Raw genomic sequence first — 19,518 nt, forward strand, 5'->3', positions numbered from 1 at the left:
TCACACCTGGAATGCAAAATAATCTTCCTATATTATGTATGAATCTATACATATTGTTTTAGATTACCCAATTTTTTATTATTGATATCTCTGCTTCCTCACATTTCGGGGAAGACATGAGATGGTTACCTAGGATAATCACCTAGGATAAATGGTATATTCACCTGTAACAGTGATTTGAGTATAATACAAAAGCACATTCTTCAGATTCACAGAATATTTAAACCAAATTGCATCTAGAATTTTATCGTAGCAGATAGTAAAGAAATACACATATAGCAATAATGAAATGGCTTCTTAATGCCATTGTTATGAATGTCTATTACATTCATAAGAAATACCCTCTTCTGTCCAAAATTTTATTTTACTTTTTTTTGGCAAGCCTTACTATGAAATATGGTGAAAATCTACATGTCTTATTCCAGTACTATTATCCAATTCAGCCTTTGCCAGGGCTCAGTTCTCAACAGGTCTTAGTAGACATATTATCTCTTAGACATTATTGACCTTCTGCCATAAAATCACATATATAGAGGTGGGAAAAAGTAGGTTTAGAGTTGTTTATATGGAAAATACAATAATTAATGAATAATTATACAAGAATAAGCACTGTGGGTTGCATACTCACGACTGTAAACCTAATAATCCCAATCACTTTTACAAAATGTATTTCCCTCGTAGAATTTGTTTTGCACCAATCACAGATTTTTCAGGCTGAAATGTAAGCCTGTTTCATCGATGTAAGATTCTTCTGGGATATTTTAATATATATTTCATTGTTACATACTTTTGTCCTTGGTAAAAATAGAAGCACCGAGTGGTAAATGCTCCTCAAGATTTACTATATAGCACTGCACAAACTAGATGGTTATTAAAGTTAAATTTAGATTTTTTTAAATCACCAAATGCCTTTGGTCAAGGCTTTAAAATTCTGAACATGACCAGGGATGTCCAACCTTTTGGTGTCTCTGGGCCACATTGGAAGGAGAAGAGTTGTCTTGGGCCACACATTAAATACATTTCAACACATAATCACAAGAAAATATCATAAGGTTTTAAGTAAATTTACAGTTTTGTGCTGGGCCACATTTACAGCCATCCTGGCCTACATGTACCCCATGGGCAGTGGGTTGGACATACTGATTGTAAATAGTGTTATAATATAGGCTCCTGGGTTTATAAATAGATTTTATTTCTCATTTATATTGTGTCTTTAGTATTGTTTTATAAAGTAAATTTAATGTGCAATGATTTCTGGTTTTTAAATTGTTTTATCATAAATTATTTAAAATAAATTTAATATATAATGATTATTAATGGTATTATAGAAATGATTGACTTTAATATTCCTTGCCAGTTCTATAAGAGTTTTTGTTTTTGATATGCATACTTTACTATGAAAGAATGATAATGTTGAACTTTGTCAGAATTTCCTAAATTTAAACAAATATTAAATACTACATGGTAATTGTGATCTTATCAAGAAGCTATTTGGGCTTTTTTCCTTCATAGAGCAATTCCTTCCCGACCTGAATTCCACTGTCCTTGGTGAAAACTACTTTGACAGAACCTACCAGATGCTTTACCTTTTGGTCAAAGGAACTACACCTGTTGAAATCCACACCACTGCAGTCATTTTTGTTTCTTTCCAAATACCTGCCGTAACAGAGGATGACTTTTATAGCTCTCATCATCTGGTTAGAAATCTTGCCTTATTCCTGAAGATACCAAGCGACAAAATCCGTATCAGCAAAATAAAAGGAAGGGAGGGACTGCGGAAGAAGAGATCCACGGGACTCGTGGTTGAACTGGAGATTGGAGATGCACCCGCTCAGTTCATAAACAATGACACTGCAGGTATGAGCTGTAGACCTTTGAGACAGAGCAACCTAATGACTGAGTCCACACCCACAAATGACCTCATCAAGGCCTGGCAAGCTTGCCCTCAGGAAACCCCACCAACCCCACATCCTGAAGCCTGTAAGGGCCTGAAGACCTTTTTCCCTGGCCCACTCCTGTAATCCCAGTCTATTCTGAAATTATAAAGGAATTTGAACTTCTATTTTAGTATTATAGCAATTAATAAATGCAACACAAGGATTTTGCCTAATATAAAAGATCTTAGAAGTGATCTAAGGAAGTGACCTTATAGCTGAGAGATTAAACGTGAAAGAGAGTCACTCAATGAAAAGAAGGGGGTGAGAAAGTTCAAGGCCGAGGAGTAGCTGCTGAGAGTCTGGTGTGTTAGAAGAAGTGGAAGAGGTCTGATAGGTCCGTGGGGGAAGAAGCCAGGAAGGGCGCGCTGCTGGACATGGGGTTGAGAGGCAGCAGGCGCTAGGTTGTGGGAAACCAAAGGAAGCTCTCCTCTTCATAAGCTGAAGAAGGATTGTGGATGTTTTCCTAAAGAAAGAGTGTTTAGACCCTTGGAGGTTCTGGGCAGTGGAGTGGCGGGATAGACTTCCACAGTAAAGTCACAGATTTACCCAGCAAGTACAAATGTGCAAGCGTATGTTCTATCAGTAATTCCTGTGACTAATCTAGTCAGTCTCACCAACCCCCACCCCTTTCTCAGTCTCTCACTCTCCATACCCTTATTTTCTAGACGTCAGATAAAAATAAGCTCTACTGTCTCGTAGCAGGTGTCTTTGTTGAAATCATAGCAGTGATTTCTTTAGAGTGACTCATTTGGGGCAGTTGGGTGAATGTGTAGTCTTCAGGTTTTCTTCCCCTCCATTCGTCCAGTCTGTTCAAGTTGGTATCTAAGTACCAAGGGGGCTTTCCTGACCTCAGGCCCTCACGGTGACCTCTGGATTTAATAGCCTCTGCTGCAAGGTGGGTGGTGTTCTCTGCACTGCACAAGCCTCTTTTGAGGTGCAACTGAACTTTCCTGGCCTCCTGCTGCTAACCCCAGGTGCCAGTTCCCCACCTTGCCATTGTCTCCAGTGGTCCGGCACAAGCACTGCCACCTAGGTGCCTCACCTCTCAGAGAAGACGAGTTTTAAGGCTCTGTCAGGGGAAGTTTACAGTCCAGCTCATAAAGCTTAAACTTCAAGGCTCTTCATTTGTACAAATAAGTCTCCGGAGTTGCTTTAACTTCCAAGGCCCTGGAAAAAGTCTCCATTTAATTATGTGGTCAGATCACTGAATGTTGCTAAAAAAGTTTTAAAAGTGAAATTTTTTTTCATTCTTTTTCTTAAAGAGAGCCTCCAAACTGTTTAAATTTCAGACTCAAAATCCAGATCTGCTTTATCACTTTCCAGCACCTCTTTTCATTGAACTCCCTGGCTCTCCTATTGTGTAAACCTGTGTACTGGGTGAAGCTCTCGCCTTCTGCCACTAGGGGTCATCACTCATTTCCCCAGGAGGTTTGTTTACTGTTGACTCTACAAGAGGCACATTGCCATTCTGTAATTCTACCAGGTAGACAGGTAGGAGGTTCTTCCCCTGTGGAGATAAGCCTGTTGAAAGGCTTACATGAGCAGAGGGAGGTGCTGAGCAACTACCTCTCTTTGTTGAAGGAAACAGGAAGCACAGGCTTGAGTTATAACCAGTTCTCTCACAATGTCCTGTGCCTTGTCACCAGCCACCCACTTCCTGTATTTACAGGGTTCACAGCATTGAACCAAACAGAGTCTGTTAATCCAACCTAGGAACTGTAGTGGGTCCAAGGTTCATACACAGATTGTTCAATGACTCTTAGAAAGCCCTGATAAGCCCTTCCGTGTATTGGGGGCCAATATTTAGCATAATAGCCACTTAGATATCCCAAGAAACTATGATTTATGTATATGTGATCTAAGTTTTCTCACCCACAACTCTTCCCCACCTTTATCCCCTTAAAGCAGCTCTGTCTTGTTCGTCAGATTTATCCAGTTATGAATAAGTAGTCTAAACTCATGGAGATAAGAATGGAGGGGGAGACAGACCATTGGCATATTGCCCAGACCTCGACTGGGATAAGGTGTTGAGTCTCAGAGAAAGCCCACACTTATCATGGAGCAACATCACTGCAAAATATCAGGAAACAGCAAAAAGATAAGCACACAGTAGTCATCCTGGCTCCCAAAGGCTTCGCATAGTGTCAGGATATCCAGAAGTTCCCGATGTCCTAGAAAAGGGTCCTCCAGGACTGAGGGGATCTCTGGATAAGCGGAGTCCTGAGGTCAGGAACAAGATCTCCTCAAGTTAAGGTCTTAGGTTTCCAGGTGGCAGCCTACAGAAGTGGATACCTTCCCATGTCAAATGGTCCGAGAGTACCCATGAGCAGTGCAGACCAGCTCAGACCTGCCAGTCTGTACCAAAGTCCAGTGAGGACAGAGGGTCGTAGTAGTGTGTGGACCTGAAGCCCCCTTGTCCTGACACCGTTAGGGCACGTGAACCCTCATGTCTGGGGAGCTGTCTTGGAGAAGAGTGCGTAGAGGAAGTGGGGAGAGAGGGAGGGATCTGAAAGACTGAGCATTTATCCAGAAGGGCCTGAGTCAACCTCAAGAGACCTTTTAAACTTCTTCTTCCTGAGCCTTAATGGAAGAAAGTCAGTGGTCAGAGTCTTCAGGGCAGGACTCTGGATGTGGAAGATGCTGAATATCTAAAAACGGTGGTTGGCAAGGCCGACAGGCCACCAAAATGTTGTCCTGGTGACAAATGGTGTTTAGAAGATCACTCTTTGACTACAATGTAGAGGATGGAAGGAAGGGGGAGAGAACAGATACAAGGAAGTCCAGTGATGATGGCGTTCGTTGGGATTTTGACAGTGGAGATGGGAAAATATAGAAATTGCTCATTGATTACACGGTGTGAAGGGGAGGTGAAGGATGAAGTGGAAGAGAGAGCAAGCAAAAGTTCCTGACAAGAGAAGTGTGATGAATAGAAGTGCCACTTCATGAGGAAAGGAGTGTCCCAGGGACAGTAGATTTAAGTGGACCTGCCAAGCTAGAAAAAGAGTATAATAACTACACAGTGCTGAAATTTAACCTCGAAAATCATCACTGTCCAGAAAAAGCAACAATTTTTAAAAAACATTTTATTTATTTATTTTTAGAGAGAAGGGAAAGGAGAGAGAAAGAGAGAGAGAGGGAGAAACATCAATGAGTGGTTGCCTTCCATGGTCCCTCCAATGGGGACCTGGCCCGCAACCCAGGCTTGTGCTCTTACTGGGAATCGAACTGGTGACCCTTTGGTTCGCAGGCCCGTGCTCAATCTGCTGAGCTACACCAGCCAGAGCATAATTTTAATAATTTAATAAATGTAGCAACTTATTAATATGCATACTGTGAATTTTATCCTTTCATTTCAAAATAGCTCTTTTTTAAATGACATGTGATAGACATGTGTGATAGTGCTTCACTTCCCAACAAAGAATGACATGGGAAAGTATAAAATTGAGACATACATTTTTCCACTATGCTTTTGTTCATTTTTCTTGTATCCGTTTTATCTACCTTTGTTTTTTTTTTTTTAAATTCTGGCTTTAAAACATATGCTACTGAGTTCTTTGTTTTCCTAACCTTATTAATCCCACCTTGCCATGTTAAGCTCATGTACAGTTAGAAAGCTGGAAAACTGTGCAATGTGGGTGGAGCAGCACAAACAAAAACTTAAGTGAAAAACTCATGTGTTCTCAAAATTCCGTATTCTTACCATCCACATGTCATAATCCTGTTTCCCTATAGGCCGGATGCAGTTTTCTGAACTCCAAGACATCGTTGCTTCTCTTGGACAAGCTGTGATTTTAGGAAAAACCAATAGTACCCTTGGGTTTAATGTCTCTTCCATGTCCATTACCAACCCTATCCCCAGCCCAAGTGATTCTGGCTGGACTAAGGTAAGAAATTTCTAAAAAACATGCATTTTAGCTATATAAAACATTGTTGCTAATTTCTTATTTCAACTCTTTTTCTAGTTCAAGATGATAATTTAGGGGTATGTCTATTTAATTTATTTACTATTGGCTACTTTTTATGACATCACTAAAATGATAAAGTAGTCGAAAAAAGAAAGCCTAGCTTCTAAAAATTTATTTATGGGAAAACATTCTTTGCTTTAAATATTTACAACAATCCTTCATGAATTTGATCTAGAGGAAATCTAATACTTTTTGTACATATTGAACATATTTTTTAAGCAAAAAATGAATATTGTACTTGCGGTGAGGTAGCTACTGAATGTCGTTATCCCGTGAGAACCACTTCATCACTCGTGGCCCTTCACAGGTGACTGCCCGACCCGTGGAAAGGTTCGCGTTTCCCGTTCACCACGTGGCGTTCACCGCCTCGCTCGCAGTGATCGCTCAGCCGGTGGCCGCGCAGCTGGGACAGCCGTTTTCTCAGCAGCCTTCGGTAAAGGCGCTGGATTCCGACGTAAGTCCTAACTCAAAGCTTCATTTAAGGGGAAGGAAGCATTAAGATATGAATTCTGGAGGGTGAGCCAGCTTCACTCATCTTGGTACACTGGCAACATGAGGATAGCACCGCCCTTTAGAAGTTGGACTAATATGTATGGATATTGTCTCTTACTGTTTTAAAATAAATGTTCCTTTGCCGTGAACTGGCTCCAAGTGTCCATATTTGTGAAGCTTTGTGTAGGAAAAGGCCTCTGCAGACTTTAAATTTGTTATGAGGCATATTGAAAAAATAAAGTTTTACACACCTAAAAAAATGCATGGGACAAGACAATTAGAATTCTCTACATTTTTTTTTTCCCTTCAGGGTAATTGTGTATCAGTTGGGATTACTTCATTGACTTTGAAGGCCACACTGAAGGACTCCAACAATAACCACATCAGCGGTCTCAGTGGAAACACGACAATCCCGTTTAGCAGCTGTTGGGCCAACTACACCGACCTTGTTCTCCTTAGAGCAGGTGAGTGATCTCCTTAGGATCCACACATAGGTTACAATTGAACAAAGCAATCTACAGGACTTTGGTCAATATATGGAAACCAGAACCCTATACTCTGCCTTATTTCAGAAAACATTTAGTCTAGCTTACAAAAATATTAATAGGGTTAATATGCAAAACAAAATAGAAATTAAAATAAGCAATTAAATAAATTAAAATAGGTAATTTGAAGATATGCATCAAAATTATCTCCTGATTCATATATGTATCCATTTGTGTTTGTCTAAATTATCATTAAATGTGTATTATTACATTTATAATAAGAATAATGAACAGATTTCCAAATTAAAAAAAAAAGGATACAAGGGCTCATATAATTTGAACACCCCATACAAGAGTTGAGACTTGGGCTGGAAAGTGGGTGCTAGTCTTTCTGACACCCAATGCAGAGGGGAAAACGTGAGCATTATCAAGATGCATAGTGTCCATCAGATACACCAGTTGCCATGGAGACTTATGAGCTGCTCTGAGGTCAGAACACAGGTCCCCTATGAGTTCTCATAAAGTATACCCCATGAATCTATGCTAAGTGATAGCTTCAACATTGTTACAGTGGATACAGTCAATACTTACACAGTCATGTTCCTTGTACTATCTCCATTGGTGTAACTCTAATTAGTAAAGCCTTTCTACTGAGGCCAAAATGATATGTCCGAAAAAACCAGATCTCTATTGGTGGTGGATTATAAAGCACCTAAAACAGGGCAATGGCTCAACTGCTTGTGCCTGAGGCAGGCCTCCATCAGTCTGTGCTCCTAAGCCTGGGGCCCACCTAAGACCCTTATGGGTCGGGCCCTAACTCCTGGGAAGCTGTGTGGCGGGACTCCCACTTCTCACCACCCTTACTTCAAAAACACTCACGCAGACACACACACTTAAAGGTGAGGATAAACATAAAAATAAAGAGTAAAATGAGTAAAATAGTTCAATAGTCTGATGTTTCTCCTAATCACTAAACACCAACAACTAAAATCATTCCAAAATAATTATTTTCCTTACTTTTTGTTTCCTTGTGCTTTGATGACGCTCCACACTGGACAGTTTGGTCTGCCTGAGAGGCAGTAATATCTCAACCTAGTGTGTGATGAAGGTCGAATGACAATGTGTTCAGCAATGTGCTCTTGGACAAGGACCCTGAGTACCCTTTGCTTGCTGGTTAAGGGCAGAGCCAAATTCTTAAACAGCCGGTCTAAATGGTGGCAGACTGGAGCCCTTCTATGGGAAATGATGCAGGTTGCCTACCTCCCCAGGAAGGTGGACCCCAGAAATGCCCAGTGGCAAAGACCCACCCTGGAGTCTAAGTTTTAAAACTACCACTTCCAAATAGCAATGTTCCAAAGTACCCAGGGTCACTGGGGTGCTGAAACAATGGTATAGGTTTTGGCATCTCATCATGATAACAAAATAGTACTCTCCTTTATACAGTAACTTTTCTTTCAGAGTTCAAAGCTTCCCTTGGAGCATCTATCCAACCTGCTATGGAGAAGAGCCACAGCTCCTAATTTATTTTTTCATCTTGCTTTTTCTTTTTCTCCATTAAGTATAGGGCCCCGGTTCCCTGGTTGTGCACAGTAAAGAGAGATCAAGTATAGTTATCTTTTCATTATGTTTAGAACAGTTAGCTAGTTTGTACATTAACCACCTTAAAAATTGGAATAATAACAAAGCTCATGCAAGAAAATGAACAAAGTATCTTTCTTATAACCTTTCTAGTAGGACCCCCCACCCCAGCCCAATCACTACACTGTGGGAAATCCCACAGTGTAGTGATTGGGCTGGGGTCTTGTAGGTCAGACTGTAGCCCGACAGTGTAGCCATGTGCACTCCTCCGTTTATAGCTTCATAAAGAGCAAAGCAGGGGCCACCTGGGCTGGGGGGTGGTTTCTAGCACAGAAAATGGGGATGTGAGCAGCAGGTGAGAAAAGAGTAGAAGAAGAAAGGAAACAGCTCAGACTGCATCTTTAAGTAACCTGGATAAAAATAGTATTGCTAGCGGGTGTAACATTTGAAACATGTTTACCTCACAACCTATGGGATATTTAGTGCTTATTTCATTTTCTATGACTGCACAACAAGCCAGCCCAAAATTTAACGGCTTAAAACAACACCCATACCACTTGCTCGCAAGAGTGTGGCTCAGGCAGCTGGGCCAGGACAGCTCATTTCTGCTCCGTGATGTCTGAAGCTGCCGCTGGGATGGCTTCACTGCAGTTACAGCCCTAAGGTCCTGATTCCAGATTTCGTCAGGGCCCCTCAATTCTCCGTGGAGTGTCCTTTCCACCAGGCTAGCGTGGGCTTCCTCATGATGCCTCAGAAGAAAAAACAAAAACCTAAATTCTTTACGCAGCAAAATTGTTAAGAAAAAATACACCTGCCAGAAAAATTCAGATTTTCAAAGAGAAGGAAGACAGATACATTATTGCTGTGAGTTGTAACAGTGGTGGGGTCCCCAGAGCAATGCCGTCCACCCTGAAAGGTAGAGAACGCATTGCCTTTGTTTGGGAAAGCACAGTGTGGTCAAGATCTAACTCAACTCTCCCCCTGAAAAAGAATGAAAACGGAAGTGATTTTTTTAAATATAGAAGAAAAATAGATGAGATAAAACTTAGGAGTTGCACAGGAATGACAAAGCCTGCTCTGTGTGGTAACCACTATTAATGATAACAGTAGTCCCAGAAGAAATTGTGTCAAGGAAAAATATATTATCTCATATTCGAGACTGTGGGAAGATTTAACATGTGGATTAAAAACATCTGGATGAGCTCTTGATGGTTTACTCTCCAAAAAAATCTAACAAGTGTTTCTTCAAGCTTTCCACCTGGGGTAAGAAAAAAGGGTCACACTCTGGCAACAATAAAACAGCATCTGACTTAAAGCAAACGTGGGAAACAGTTTGTCTGACCACTCTGTCAGTTCTTCTGTAAGAAATATTTCAAAAGAAAAGCTCCGTATCCATCCTCAATTCTGCCAAATGAGGCTGAGGCTTCCCCACCCCTCATCACAGGTATGCAGGGATGAAGCAGAGGCTCAGCCCCTTCACCTCCTCGCACTCCCATTGCCGTCATTTCAAACAGCCTGTCCAGTCCTGGGCACCAGGAGGGCCCTAAGAAACAGGTATCTATGCCGGAGTACGACAGTCTACCCAGAGTGCCCCTGCCCGTGGTTGATGGGCAGACTGAAGTCTTCGAACTCGGGGACCTGCTCTCTATAGTTGATTATACTTACACTTATTTATTTTTCTCTGTTTCAAAAAAAAAACTTTGTTAGGAAGTACACAGTATATTTAAGTCAACTGGAAATGTATAAAAAACTAATAATAAAAAGGAAATCAAGCACCACAATGATTTTTTTCCAGGGAAAAATTATAAGATCGAATTTACTCTGGATAACATTGCTCGGGTGGAATCCCAGGCTTTCAGCCTCCTGGTGCAGTCTGTCTCCGGCGGCAGCAGCGGTGGTGGAGGCGGCAGCATTGGCAGCGGCAGCGGTGGCAGCGGCAGCAGCAGCGGCAGCAGCAGCAGCACAGGCAGGGCATCCACGGTGGGCACAGCTGCCCAGGTGATGACTACAGTAATCAGCTGTCTGATGGGACGGGTGCTGCTCTTGGAAATATTTATGGCTGCAGTTTTGACTTTGAAAGTAAATCTAGGTGAGCACAGTTCATTTTTTATACAATGAATGTCTCCACACATTGAGCGACCAGTAAATATTTAGTAAAGATCACTCACCACACTTGTGCATGGTATCACTGCATGTGTAAGTCTCAGCTATTGAGAAAGTAATAACGGCACTGGCTGGGTGGCTTGGCTGGTTGGAGTGTTGTCCCGTACACCACAGAAACCGTGGATTCGATCCCTGGTCAGGACATATACCTAGGTTGTGGGTTCAGTCCACAGTCTGAGTGTTGTATAGACGTAACTGATGGATGTTTCTCTCCCACATCAATGTTTCTGTCTCTCTGTTTCTCTCCATTCCTCTCTCTCTAAAATCAATAATAAAATAAACCCTCCGGTGCAGATTAAAAAATAGTAATAAAACAACCACCACCCATGGTTTTAGTCCATTTAAGCTGCCGTAGCAAAATAGCACAGACTGGGTGGCTTACAGAGAGCAGAAATTTCTCTCCCACAATTTTGAAGGCTGCCAGTGTGAGATCAGGGTGCCAGCAAGCCGGTCAGAGCCTGATGCTGAGTCACAGACTTCTCTCAGGTCCCCAGAAGGGACTGGGGAGTTCTGCAGGGTCTCTTTCATGAGCGCCCTGACCTCAGTCACAAGGGCTCGGCCCTGATGACCTCGGCACCCCCCAAAGACTCATCCCTCACATCCAGCATTAGGGTTCCACCATATCGATTTTTGGGGGACACATTCAGACTAGAGCAACCGTTAATAAAACGAAATGGTGGGTTTCTAAAAATAACATTGCATTCTGAACTCACAATGTCTGGCTGTTAAGACAGTCATGAAATTCCATTAAATAAAATGACAAGAATTATATGTGAAAAGCACACTGTACAAGCATCAGTCTTCCGTCTCCACTGCTCCCCAGAGAGAGCACAATACTGACTCGAACATGAAGTGGCAAACTTTGAAATACTGATTTTCACATACCGCTCTTGCCTTACTAACGATAAACAAGTTAGACAAGGTGAAATTGACGTGACATTTTAAATCATGCTCTGCCTTATTTTACTTTTAAAAATACATTTCTTTGTTTTCACTTCTCAGGAAGCGACTGAAGTGCTCTTCCGAAGAACACGCTGAAAACAGAAATATAAGAACTGCTTCTTCTCTGAGCTATTTTGTTGCCCAATAAGAAAAAATCTACAACGTTTTAAAAAAAATGTACTAAAGATATTTTTATAATAAGAAAATGTGTTAATTAGCTTTAATCATAAAAGTCAAATTTCTTCAAATATACATTTCTTTTGATTCCTTATACGTGTATAACTTATTTCATCTAAAACAAACTTTCAGAAATCTTTTATTTAGAAGCAGATATGCCACCTCCAAGATGCTGTACCTATAAATCATCTAATCCTTTAAATAGTTGAAGGAGCTTATTTAGTTTTGACTTAACCTCTTTAGATCATCTTGGAAGCATTTTGAAGTTTTCTGCCTACTGAGCGATCTGACTTCCTCTACCCCTCCATGAGGCTGTGATTTCCAGTGGGCTAAGCAATTCTAATTTCTAAGAATTTGGGGGAAGAATTTGTTTTAGATCTTTTTCAGACTAAGTTGCTATTTTTCAGAACCACAAAAATCCCAGAAATTCTAGATTGTTCTGGATTTGTGGGACTGCCAACTGCTGGCCAGTATTCTAAGAAGAGTCTTCATGGTCTCCCTGGGACAGCTTTTAGAATAAGCCCAAACTCCTCCTATTATTTCTCCTTCCCACTCAAAAATGCCACCTCCAAAAGTGTGACCTCCCTCAATCCCAGGCTACACCAGATGAGACACTTCTCTGCCAAAAAGCGCCATAGATTAATGTAGCTAAGTTAGTAAAAAACTCTCATACCATAAAAATGATATTTTTCACTCAGGAAATTTTAAATGGTAAGCTTATGTTGGAGTAAGGACTCCCAGCAAAGGTACCTACAGCCATGTCCAGAGCAAGTGGAGTTGGTGCCCACGAAAGTTACTTTCCCACAAGGGACACTCGGCAAGCACATGGAACAGCGAGACAATTCAATGAATTCCAGACTCCTTTCTTCTGTAGACCATCTCCTAGAATACTCTCCCTGGGTCATTGTTAAGACCTTGCTGAACAGAAAAACTACAAGTATTTACAAGGTGGTAAATGGATAAACTCGGCATTTCATTCAATCAAACATCTACTTAGCATTTAGTAGGTACCAGGCACTCTAGTGAGAAGACTATAAGGAATAAGATGCTGTCTCTCTCTTCTAAGAGTTGACAGGGTGGTTAGGGAAATAGTAGTTGAACTCACAGAACTTCTAAAGGTGACTGGGACTCAAACCCAGACAATTTAACTCCAGAGCCCAAACTCCGACATTGAATTGTTCCTCCCCCGACCCCAACTTTTCCTCAAGCACCGGAAGGTATTCCATTGTGAAGAGAGCATTTGGGGAAACATTTATGTCCACATTCCTGTTCAATTTCTCAGTCTATGTTTTACCACCTGTGTGACCCCAGGCAAGTTTGTGTTCGGTCTCTCTTATCCTCAGTTTCTTCACATGTGAAATGTGGAAAATGGCAACCATGCAGTATGGTCTTTGAGGACCGATGATAGCAAATGCAAAGCGCCTAACACAGTACCTGACAGGTGGCAGGCTCTCACGAATAGTGGCCACTGCTGGTTTTTTATGACCATAATGTTCCCCACATATGTCAATCATTGGCTCAATAAACCATTAGACTTCTTATTGTATCAGGACAGTACCTAGATGTAATAAACAATTATTATAATCTTTGGCCGGGCACAGGGCCACTTAGAACAAAGACTATTTCCCAGCTTTCCTTGCAATGAGCAGTGGCTAACTTCTGTGCAGTGAGTTATGGAAGGAAAAAAAAAGAGATAATCTTGTGGTATATTCTAGGAACTTTTCTTAAAAGGTGGCTATCACTCACTGTTTTGCCCTTTCTTCTTCCTTCCCTGTTTTCCTTTGACGGGGAGCAAGGCGCCTCCTTGGATCAAGACCAGCCCCTGCAGGGAGTGGGTGGAGTGCTCAGCTGAAAGGAAGTGGGGTCTTTGACAACGAGGTGTACTCTTCCAGTTTCACCAGATGCTTGGGGGTGGCATATTCAGGGGAGGTGGGCAGGGACGATGTCAGGGCAAGAAAAGAGTTTAAAATACCACATACAACCCTGGCTAGTGTGGCTCGGCAGATTGAGCAGTGGCCTTTGAACTGAAAATTCACCAGTTCAATTCCTGCTCATGGCACATGCCTGGGTTGTGGGCCAGGCTCCCAGTTGAGGGCCTGTGAGAGGCAACCACACATTGATGTTTCCCTCTCTTTCTCTCTCCTTCCCCCTCTCTCTAAAAAAATAAATAAATAAAAATCTTAAAAAAATACTACATGCATCTTTGAAGTTATTACCTGTATCAACAAAACAGAAATGCTTAAAATTTGACCCAAATCCATTATGTATTTCATTTGGAAAACCTATGTGAACAGATGGAGGGTCATACTTTTCCTTCATGCTTATCAGTGGGCATTTGCAGCTTCCTCGGGACAGTATCCGCTGGCAGGAAATGTCCAATCTCCAGTGAAAGAAACATTAAGATGTATTCCTCCAACTTCACCTTCCCAGAGAGTAGCTACAATACACTGTTAGACAAAAAGCAAGGGGCCTGCTATAAAGGTTACAATTAGTGCTTGAATACCTGTGGGCGGTCTGACCAGCTGCAAACCTCCTGCCAACTTACTTGCAGGCGTAATACGCTACGCTAGTTATTATGATCAGGTGGTTCCAAGATTAGAAAGCTCCTAGGAGAAAACTGTTCTTCCATTAATTTTATTTACCCACAATGTGCTGAGTTCATTGAGAAGTTCCTTTAGGTTACTGGCGGTTGTGCCTGGGGCAAGCATTGAAAGGACTGTTTACATAAATAAATGGATGGGAGCATAATGATGCTTTCGTCCACCAGATTTTTGAGATAAAGGAATCCCTTCCAAATATTACAGAAATTGTGCTCTCTCCTGACTTGACTTAACATTTCCAGTAAGTGTACTATAAAATTCACATCCAGTTCTATACCAACTAATTATGGTTGCTATGCTAATAGGCTCGGGGCCTGTGAGCAGAAAAATTGATACCTATTGGGCAAGATATTTATGGCTGTGTCTGGCTACATGGCAAGAATATTTTCCTTTTGTTTTACTTTAAAGTAATTCATGTATTTAAGCAGATGATCCTTTACAGATATAATTTCTCCCTAGGAAGAGGGAAAATGACATATTTTTTTTATGCTGAAAACTTCTAGTATGGTTATGACATACATTTAATTCTCACTTTTTAAGGGCGTAATTTCAAATAAAATACAGCCAGATATATTTCACGATGAGGAGGTGAGTTAATTTTCACTATATGAAATGTACAGTCTATACAGACAAACACTTTTTACAAGAATTGCTCATATCTCTGATATTTTAAAGGAACAGAAGTAGTCAGTTGGGGATTCAGGAGCAGCAGTTCCAAATGAACAGTTTGAAAAGACAGCTGTAATTGAACAACAACAACATAATTAAAAATAAAAAAATAAGTAACAGATATTTTAAAAAAGTAACAATCAAGACATGTATCCTGCTGTTGGTGGACAATGGCAATCACTCTTTATTCTGAGCAGAGCCATTACCATGAAAAAGTCTGTGTTTTTAAAAATATTTAAATTAAGCATACAGCAAAGGACCAAACTGATTTAAAGGAAGGGGGGGGATAAAAAAAACACTAGTTAGGACATCATTATGAGAATCCTGGTGTGCTAAAATGATGGACACTGAGAAGAATGGATGAAACTTGGCAACAGATACCACTGTTACGAGAAAAATATCCCAGGAGTAGTGAGAAAAGGGCACAGAGCGGGAAAGTCAGGGTCGCAGGTGCTTTCTTTCTCTTTCTTTCTAATAATTGCTTTCCCCACCATGTCGTTGAAGCCAAGGAGGTGGCGGCATGTACTCAGAGCATAGCTTCAAAGCTTAGTGTTTATTTCTCCTTTCCTTTTTAAAATGTGTTACTAACACGTCTAAAGGTTGCTGGTGAGATAATATTCACCTCTTTTTCCTGGAAGCACTAGTCCCTGTTGTAGCTAAAAGAAGGTCCTACTGGACTTGAAGATGATAAACCTGTATGCCTAAAAGCTCTTACCAATGTTCTTGCTTCAATTCCAATACATTTCCACGTACATTATGCCACCCGCTTTGTAAAATAAATCCATAAGGCCAGAATTATTAACCAGATTTTGCAGATGAGAAAACTGAGATTCAAGTTTGTTGAAGGTGAAAGCCACGACGTCACCCACCACACTATAGCTGAATGGATTAAGCTTCCAGTGTTGGTTCAGTGTTGTTTTATTGTAAACTTTTCAACTCACAAGATAGGTCATGCTATAAACTACTGTCTTATATGGTTTGTATGAATCTCAACACATTTATCCTTAGAAATAATAAATGGCCTTAGATTGCCAGGCCTGCTCAGATTGTTCACTTAACTCACAATATAGCTGAATTATATTAGAGCTCTAATAACATGGACATTAGCCAAGAGTTAGGACATCGCTGGACCTTACCAGTAAAAGACATCTATTACCACTACCCTCCATTCCTATCCCTATTCCTGGCCTGTATGGGATGTCCTGTATTTAGCAGTAAAAATTACTACTAATTGAAGATATGTGGTAGTAATATCATGATAAAAATATTTATTTAAATGCTTCATGGAAAGTTAGTTTTCTTTCAATAAAAAAGAAATTAAAATGTTGCTTCAGGCTTTTTTATTTCTCTCTTAAGCAATTAAGTCAGACTATTAAGTGGTGATCACGGATAGTCAAAAGTAAATTATCATTTTCCAGAATATTAAAATGCATTACAGGGAAATAAAACAGAATTCTCTAAAATCAAACAAGCTATTGAAATTATCATCAGATAATTCTTTGTTTTCAAATGTCTCTGTTCAAAACTGTCACTCAATGAGCTGCAAGGCTTTGTTTTGCTTGACGATGAAACCAATGTGACTTTATGATCTGTATTCCACTGTGAACAGCTGCTCATTAATAAAAAACCTTTAATGTCCAAGTCAGAACAGCAGGTCTAAAATTGTGCTTGAGGACAAAAGCATCCCTTTAATGAAAAGCCAGGCAACTGGGCTGGGGGAGATCGGGAAGCACTGGGCTATGCTTGCAAGATCTGCCCTACCCCCTGGGAAGGGATGGGAGGTCAGCTGACAGGACAGCACTAAGACAAGGAAGCCTACACAGGCTTTGAACTGAGGGTGTAAGTAGTGGTTTGGAAGCTGACAGAATGAATAAATTACAAATAAATCAAGCTGGTAATTGGGGATTGGGTAGAGGTCATCATAAGCCTTCAAGTGGGCAACATGACCTTGACACAGAGCAGGTAGAATTAACTACACCCCATAAAGTATGGGTAATGTAGAAAGAAATCTTTAATACATCAGGTTCTATCCCTTATGTGCCTGTCACTTGACATTTGGTCGCCCCTCACCCTCACTCACCCCAGCAAGCCTCGGGAAGAGGACAGGACTTCGAACTGCACACTCCCAAGAGGTGGACCCCAATCAAGATGCCCATTTACTGGCACCTGTGTCCCCAATTAGGGGATTACTACTCAACTAGAGTAGAAATGATTTAAAGATATTCTTTTATAGGTATTTTAAAAGTAAATATCAAGTATACAATCTTTAGCAAACTTTGTTTTGTTAATTGTGTTTTGAAAGAAGTATTCACTGTTTCTTGAAAAGCATATACTTTTTGTTTTGTTTCACTTGGAAATGGCACATTTAAGAAAAAACACTGAAGAATTATAAAAATAAGAGAATATCATAGAGGTATAATACCTAATTTGAAGCAAAGATATAAATAAGGAAAAAATTTTGAAAACACATTTATGTCAGGATGTAGGCTATTTTCCTTCTTTTATTGAATTTATTAGGATGACACTGGTTAACAAAATTATATAGGTTTTAGGTGCACAGTTCTACAACACATCAATTGTACACTGTATTGTGTGTTTACCACCCCAAGTCAAGTCTCCATCCATCACCATTTACCCCCCATACCCTCCTCCATCTGCCCCCCTGCTGCCAATCATCACACTGTTGTCTGTGTCCATGGATTTTTTCTTTTCTGCTCAATCCCTCCAAACCCCAGCTCCCAGGCCCCCAACCCCTCCACAGCTGTCAGCCTGCTCTCCATCTATGAGTCTCTAATTTGCTTGTTGGTTCATTTTGTTCATTAGCTTCCACATGAGTGAAGTTACACGGTACTTGTCTTTTTGACTGATTTAGTACACTTAGCATGCTGCTGAATGTAGGCTATTTTGGATTATTGGATTTCTGGAAACCAAAATCATTTTGGAAATTCTGAATTATTGGAATTCTGAATTATCTGAATTACTGTTCGAAGAGATTAAGGTTAATGCGAGTGTTTAAGGAACTGCAGAGGGTTTGGTGTGCTCAGGGAGGTGTAATAGCTGGGAATGATAAAGTAGTGTACTAGTGGTGGCAAAGGTAGTAACAGCTCTTATCTGTGAATGTTTGCTCTGTGCCAGGCTCCGCCCGTAGAGCTTCGCAAGCATTTGCCATTCCATGAAGGAGGCACTATTATGGCCATTTTAGTGTTATAAAAACCTGAAGTTTCTAGAATAAAAAACATCCAAAATTACACAGAATCATTTCATACCAAGAGTCATAAACATTCCCTCCTCCTTTGGGGAGTAAACAAATTAAAGCATTAATAGAAATGCAGTACAGGTTGGAATGGGATTGGGATGGGGGTTCCAGCAAGTGAAGTGGGTCCGTAGGTGCAGGTCAGGATGACAGCACGAAGGGAGCTGTAGTCCAAAGAAGGGCAGAAAAAGTAAAATCTGGTTAGGGAACAATTAGCATGAACTTACTATCAGCCTTTGACCATACGAACCTCTAAGCTCCCTCACCAGTCGCTTTGCCGTCGGTGGAGCAGATAGTTTTTTGAGGGCCCCTTGTCCGAAATAGCAGAGCCCTAGCCTTTCAATAAAAACACACAGGGTAAAATAAAACAAGTCAGGTTTCTAGGAGAAAACCATAGAAAAAACACCTTAGTTTGGGAGAACGGCTAACCCAGGCTGCATGCGGGCTAGTGTCACTTTTTTAACTTCCAGTTAGAGGAAATTCAATCAAGCAGGACTTGGAGAAGTCTAAGTCTGAACTTAAACAGCATTTCGCACCCCCTCTGGCGGCAGAATGTTGAGATGGGGCCTACTACCCACCCAACGTTCAAAAGCACACGGATACCGTGGGGGCGCTCTCATTCTTGGTAATCTTAACACGGCTTTCTCTTGGTCTCAGACAGTGGAGGGCAGAACAGTAAGGGGCAGGTTGGGGCTGAGCAACTCTATAGAAGGCAGGGCCACACGGAAAAAACCGAGCTCTACAGCCACGGAACAGTCGGTGCAGCCGGCAACTCAAAAAACCGGAGCTAAAAGCGGGCGGGTTTTAGGCACCAAGGCGCCCGCTGCTTGCCCCGCCCCCCCGTCGCTCATTGGCTGTCTTTCTCAACGCCCGACCCACAGCCTCTAGCCTATTGGTCCAGAAAGGCCAGGGCGGGGTGCGGAAGTACAGGCTTGGAGAGAACCTGGAGCCTCCGCCTAAGAAGGGCAAAAGAGGAGGAGCGAGGGGAGGGCTTCTCGCTGAGGGGGCGGTCATGGCGGCTGCGCGGCGGCAACGGCGCCTGCGACGGAGCGCGCGCCCGGCTTTGAATGAGCGGGGTTGAGACTGAACGCGCGGAGCTGGGACTCGGAGAAGCAACCGGCAGTGCGCGTGTGCGCGCGCCTTGTGTGTGCGCGCGTGGCCCGTGGCGTATCGGAGCCTCCGCCGGGCGGGCGGGGAGGGGGAGGGGCAGGTGAGTGTGTGCGGTTCGCGCGCGCCCGCGAGGGGCTTCCCTTCCCC

The 19,518-nt window shown here is 41.7% G+C and overlaps 1 protein-coding gene across 1 annotated transcript in view; it reads left to right on the top strand.

Moving 5' to 3' along the window:
• Window positions 1-11,730, top strand: part of PKHD1L1 (PKHD1 like 1) — a 144,993-nt gene extending 133,263 nt beyond the window's left edge. Inside the window, exons 73-78 of the mRNA XM_028534074.2 lie at window positions 1,513-1,857; window positions 5,670-5,821; window positions 6,210-6,356; window positions 6,705-6,858; window positions 10,253-10,546; window positions 11,623-11,730. Coding sequence (XP_028389875.1) covers window positions 1,513-1,857; window positions 5,670-5,821; window positions 6,210-6,356; window positions 6,705-6,858; window positions 10,253-10,546; window positions 11,623-11,633 — 1,103 coding nt within the window. The 3' untranslated portion in view covers window positions 11,634-11,730. The remainder of the gene's footprint in view (window positions 1-1,512; window positions 1,858-5,669; window positions 5,822-6,209; window positions 6,357-6,704; window positions 6,859-10,252; window positions 10,547-11,622) is intronic.
• The last annotated feature ends 7,788 nt before the right edge of the window (window positions 11,731-19,518 follow it).

This window comes from Phyllostomus discolor, chromosome 7 (genome assembly GCF_004126475.2).
Source record: "Phyllostomus discolor isolate MPI-MPIP mPhyDis1 chromosome 7, mPhyDis1.pri.v3, whole genome shotgun sequence".
NCBI lineage: Eukaryota > Metazoa > Chordata > Mammalia > Chiroptera > Phyllostomidae > Phyllostomus > Phyllostomus discolor.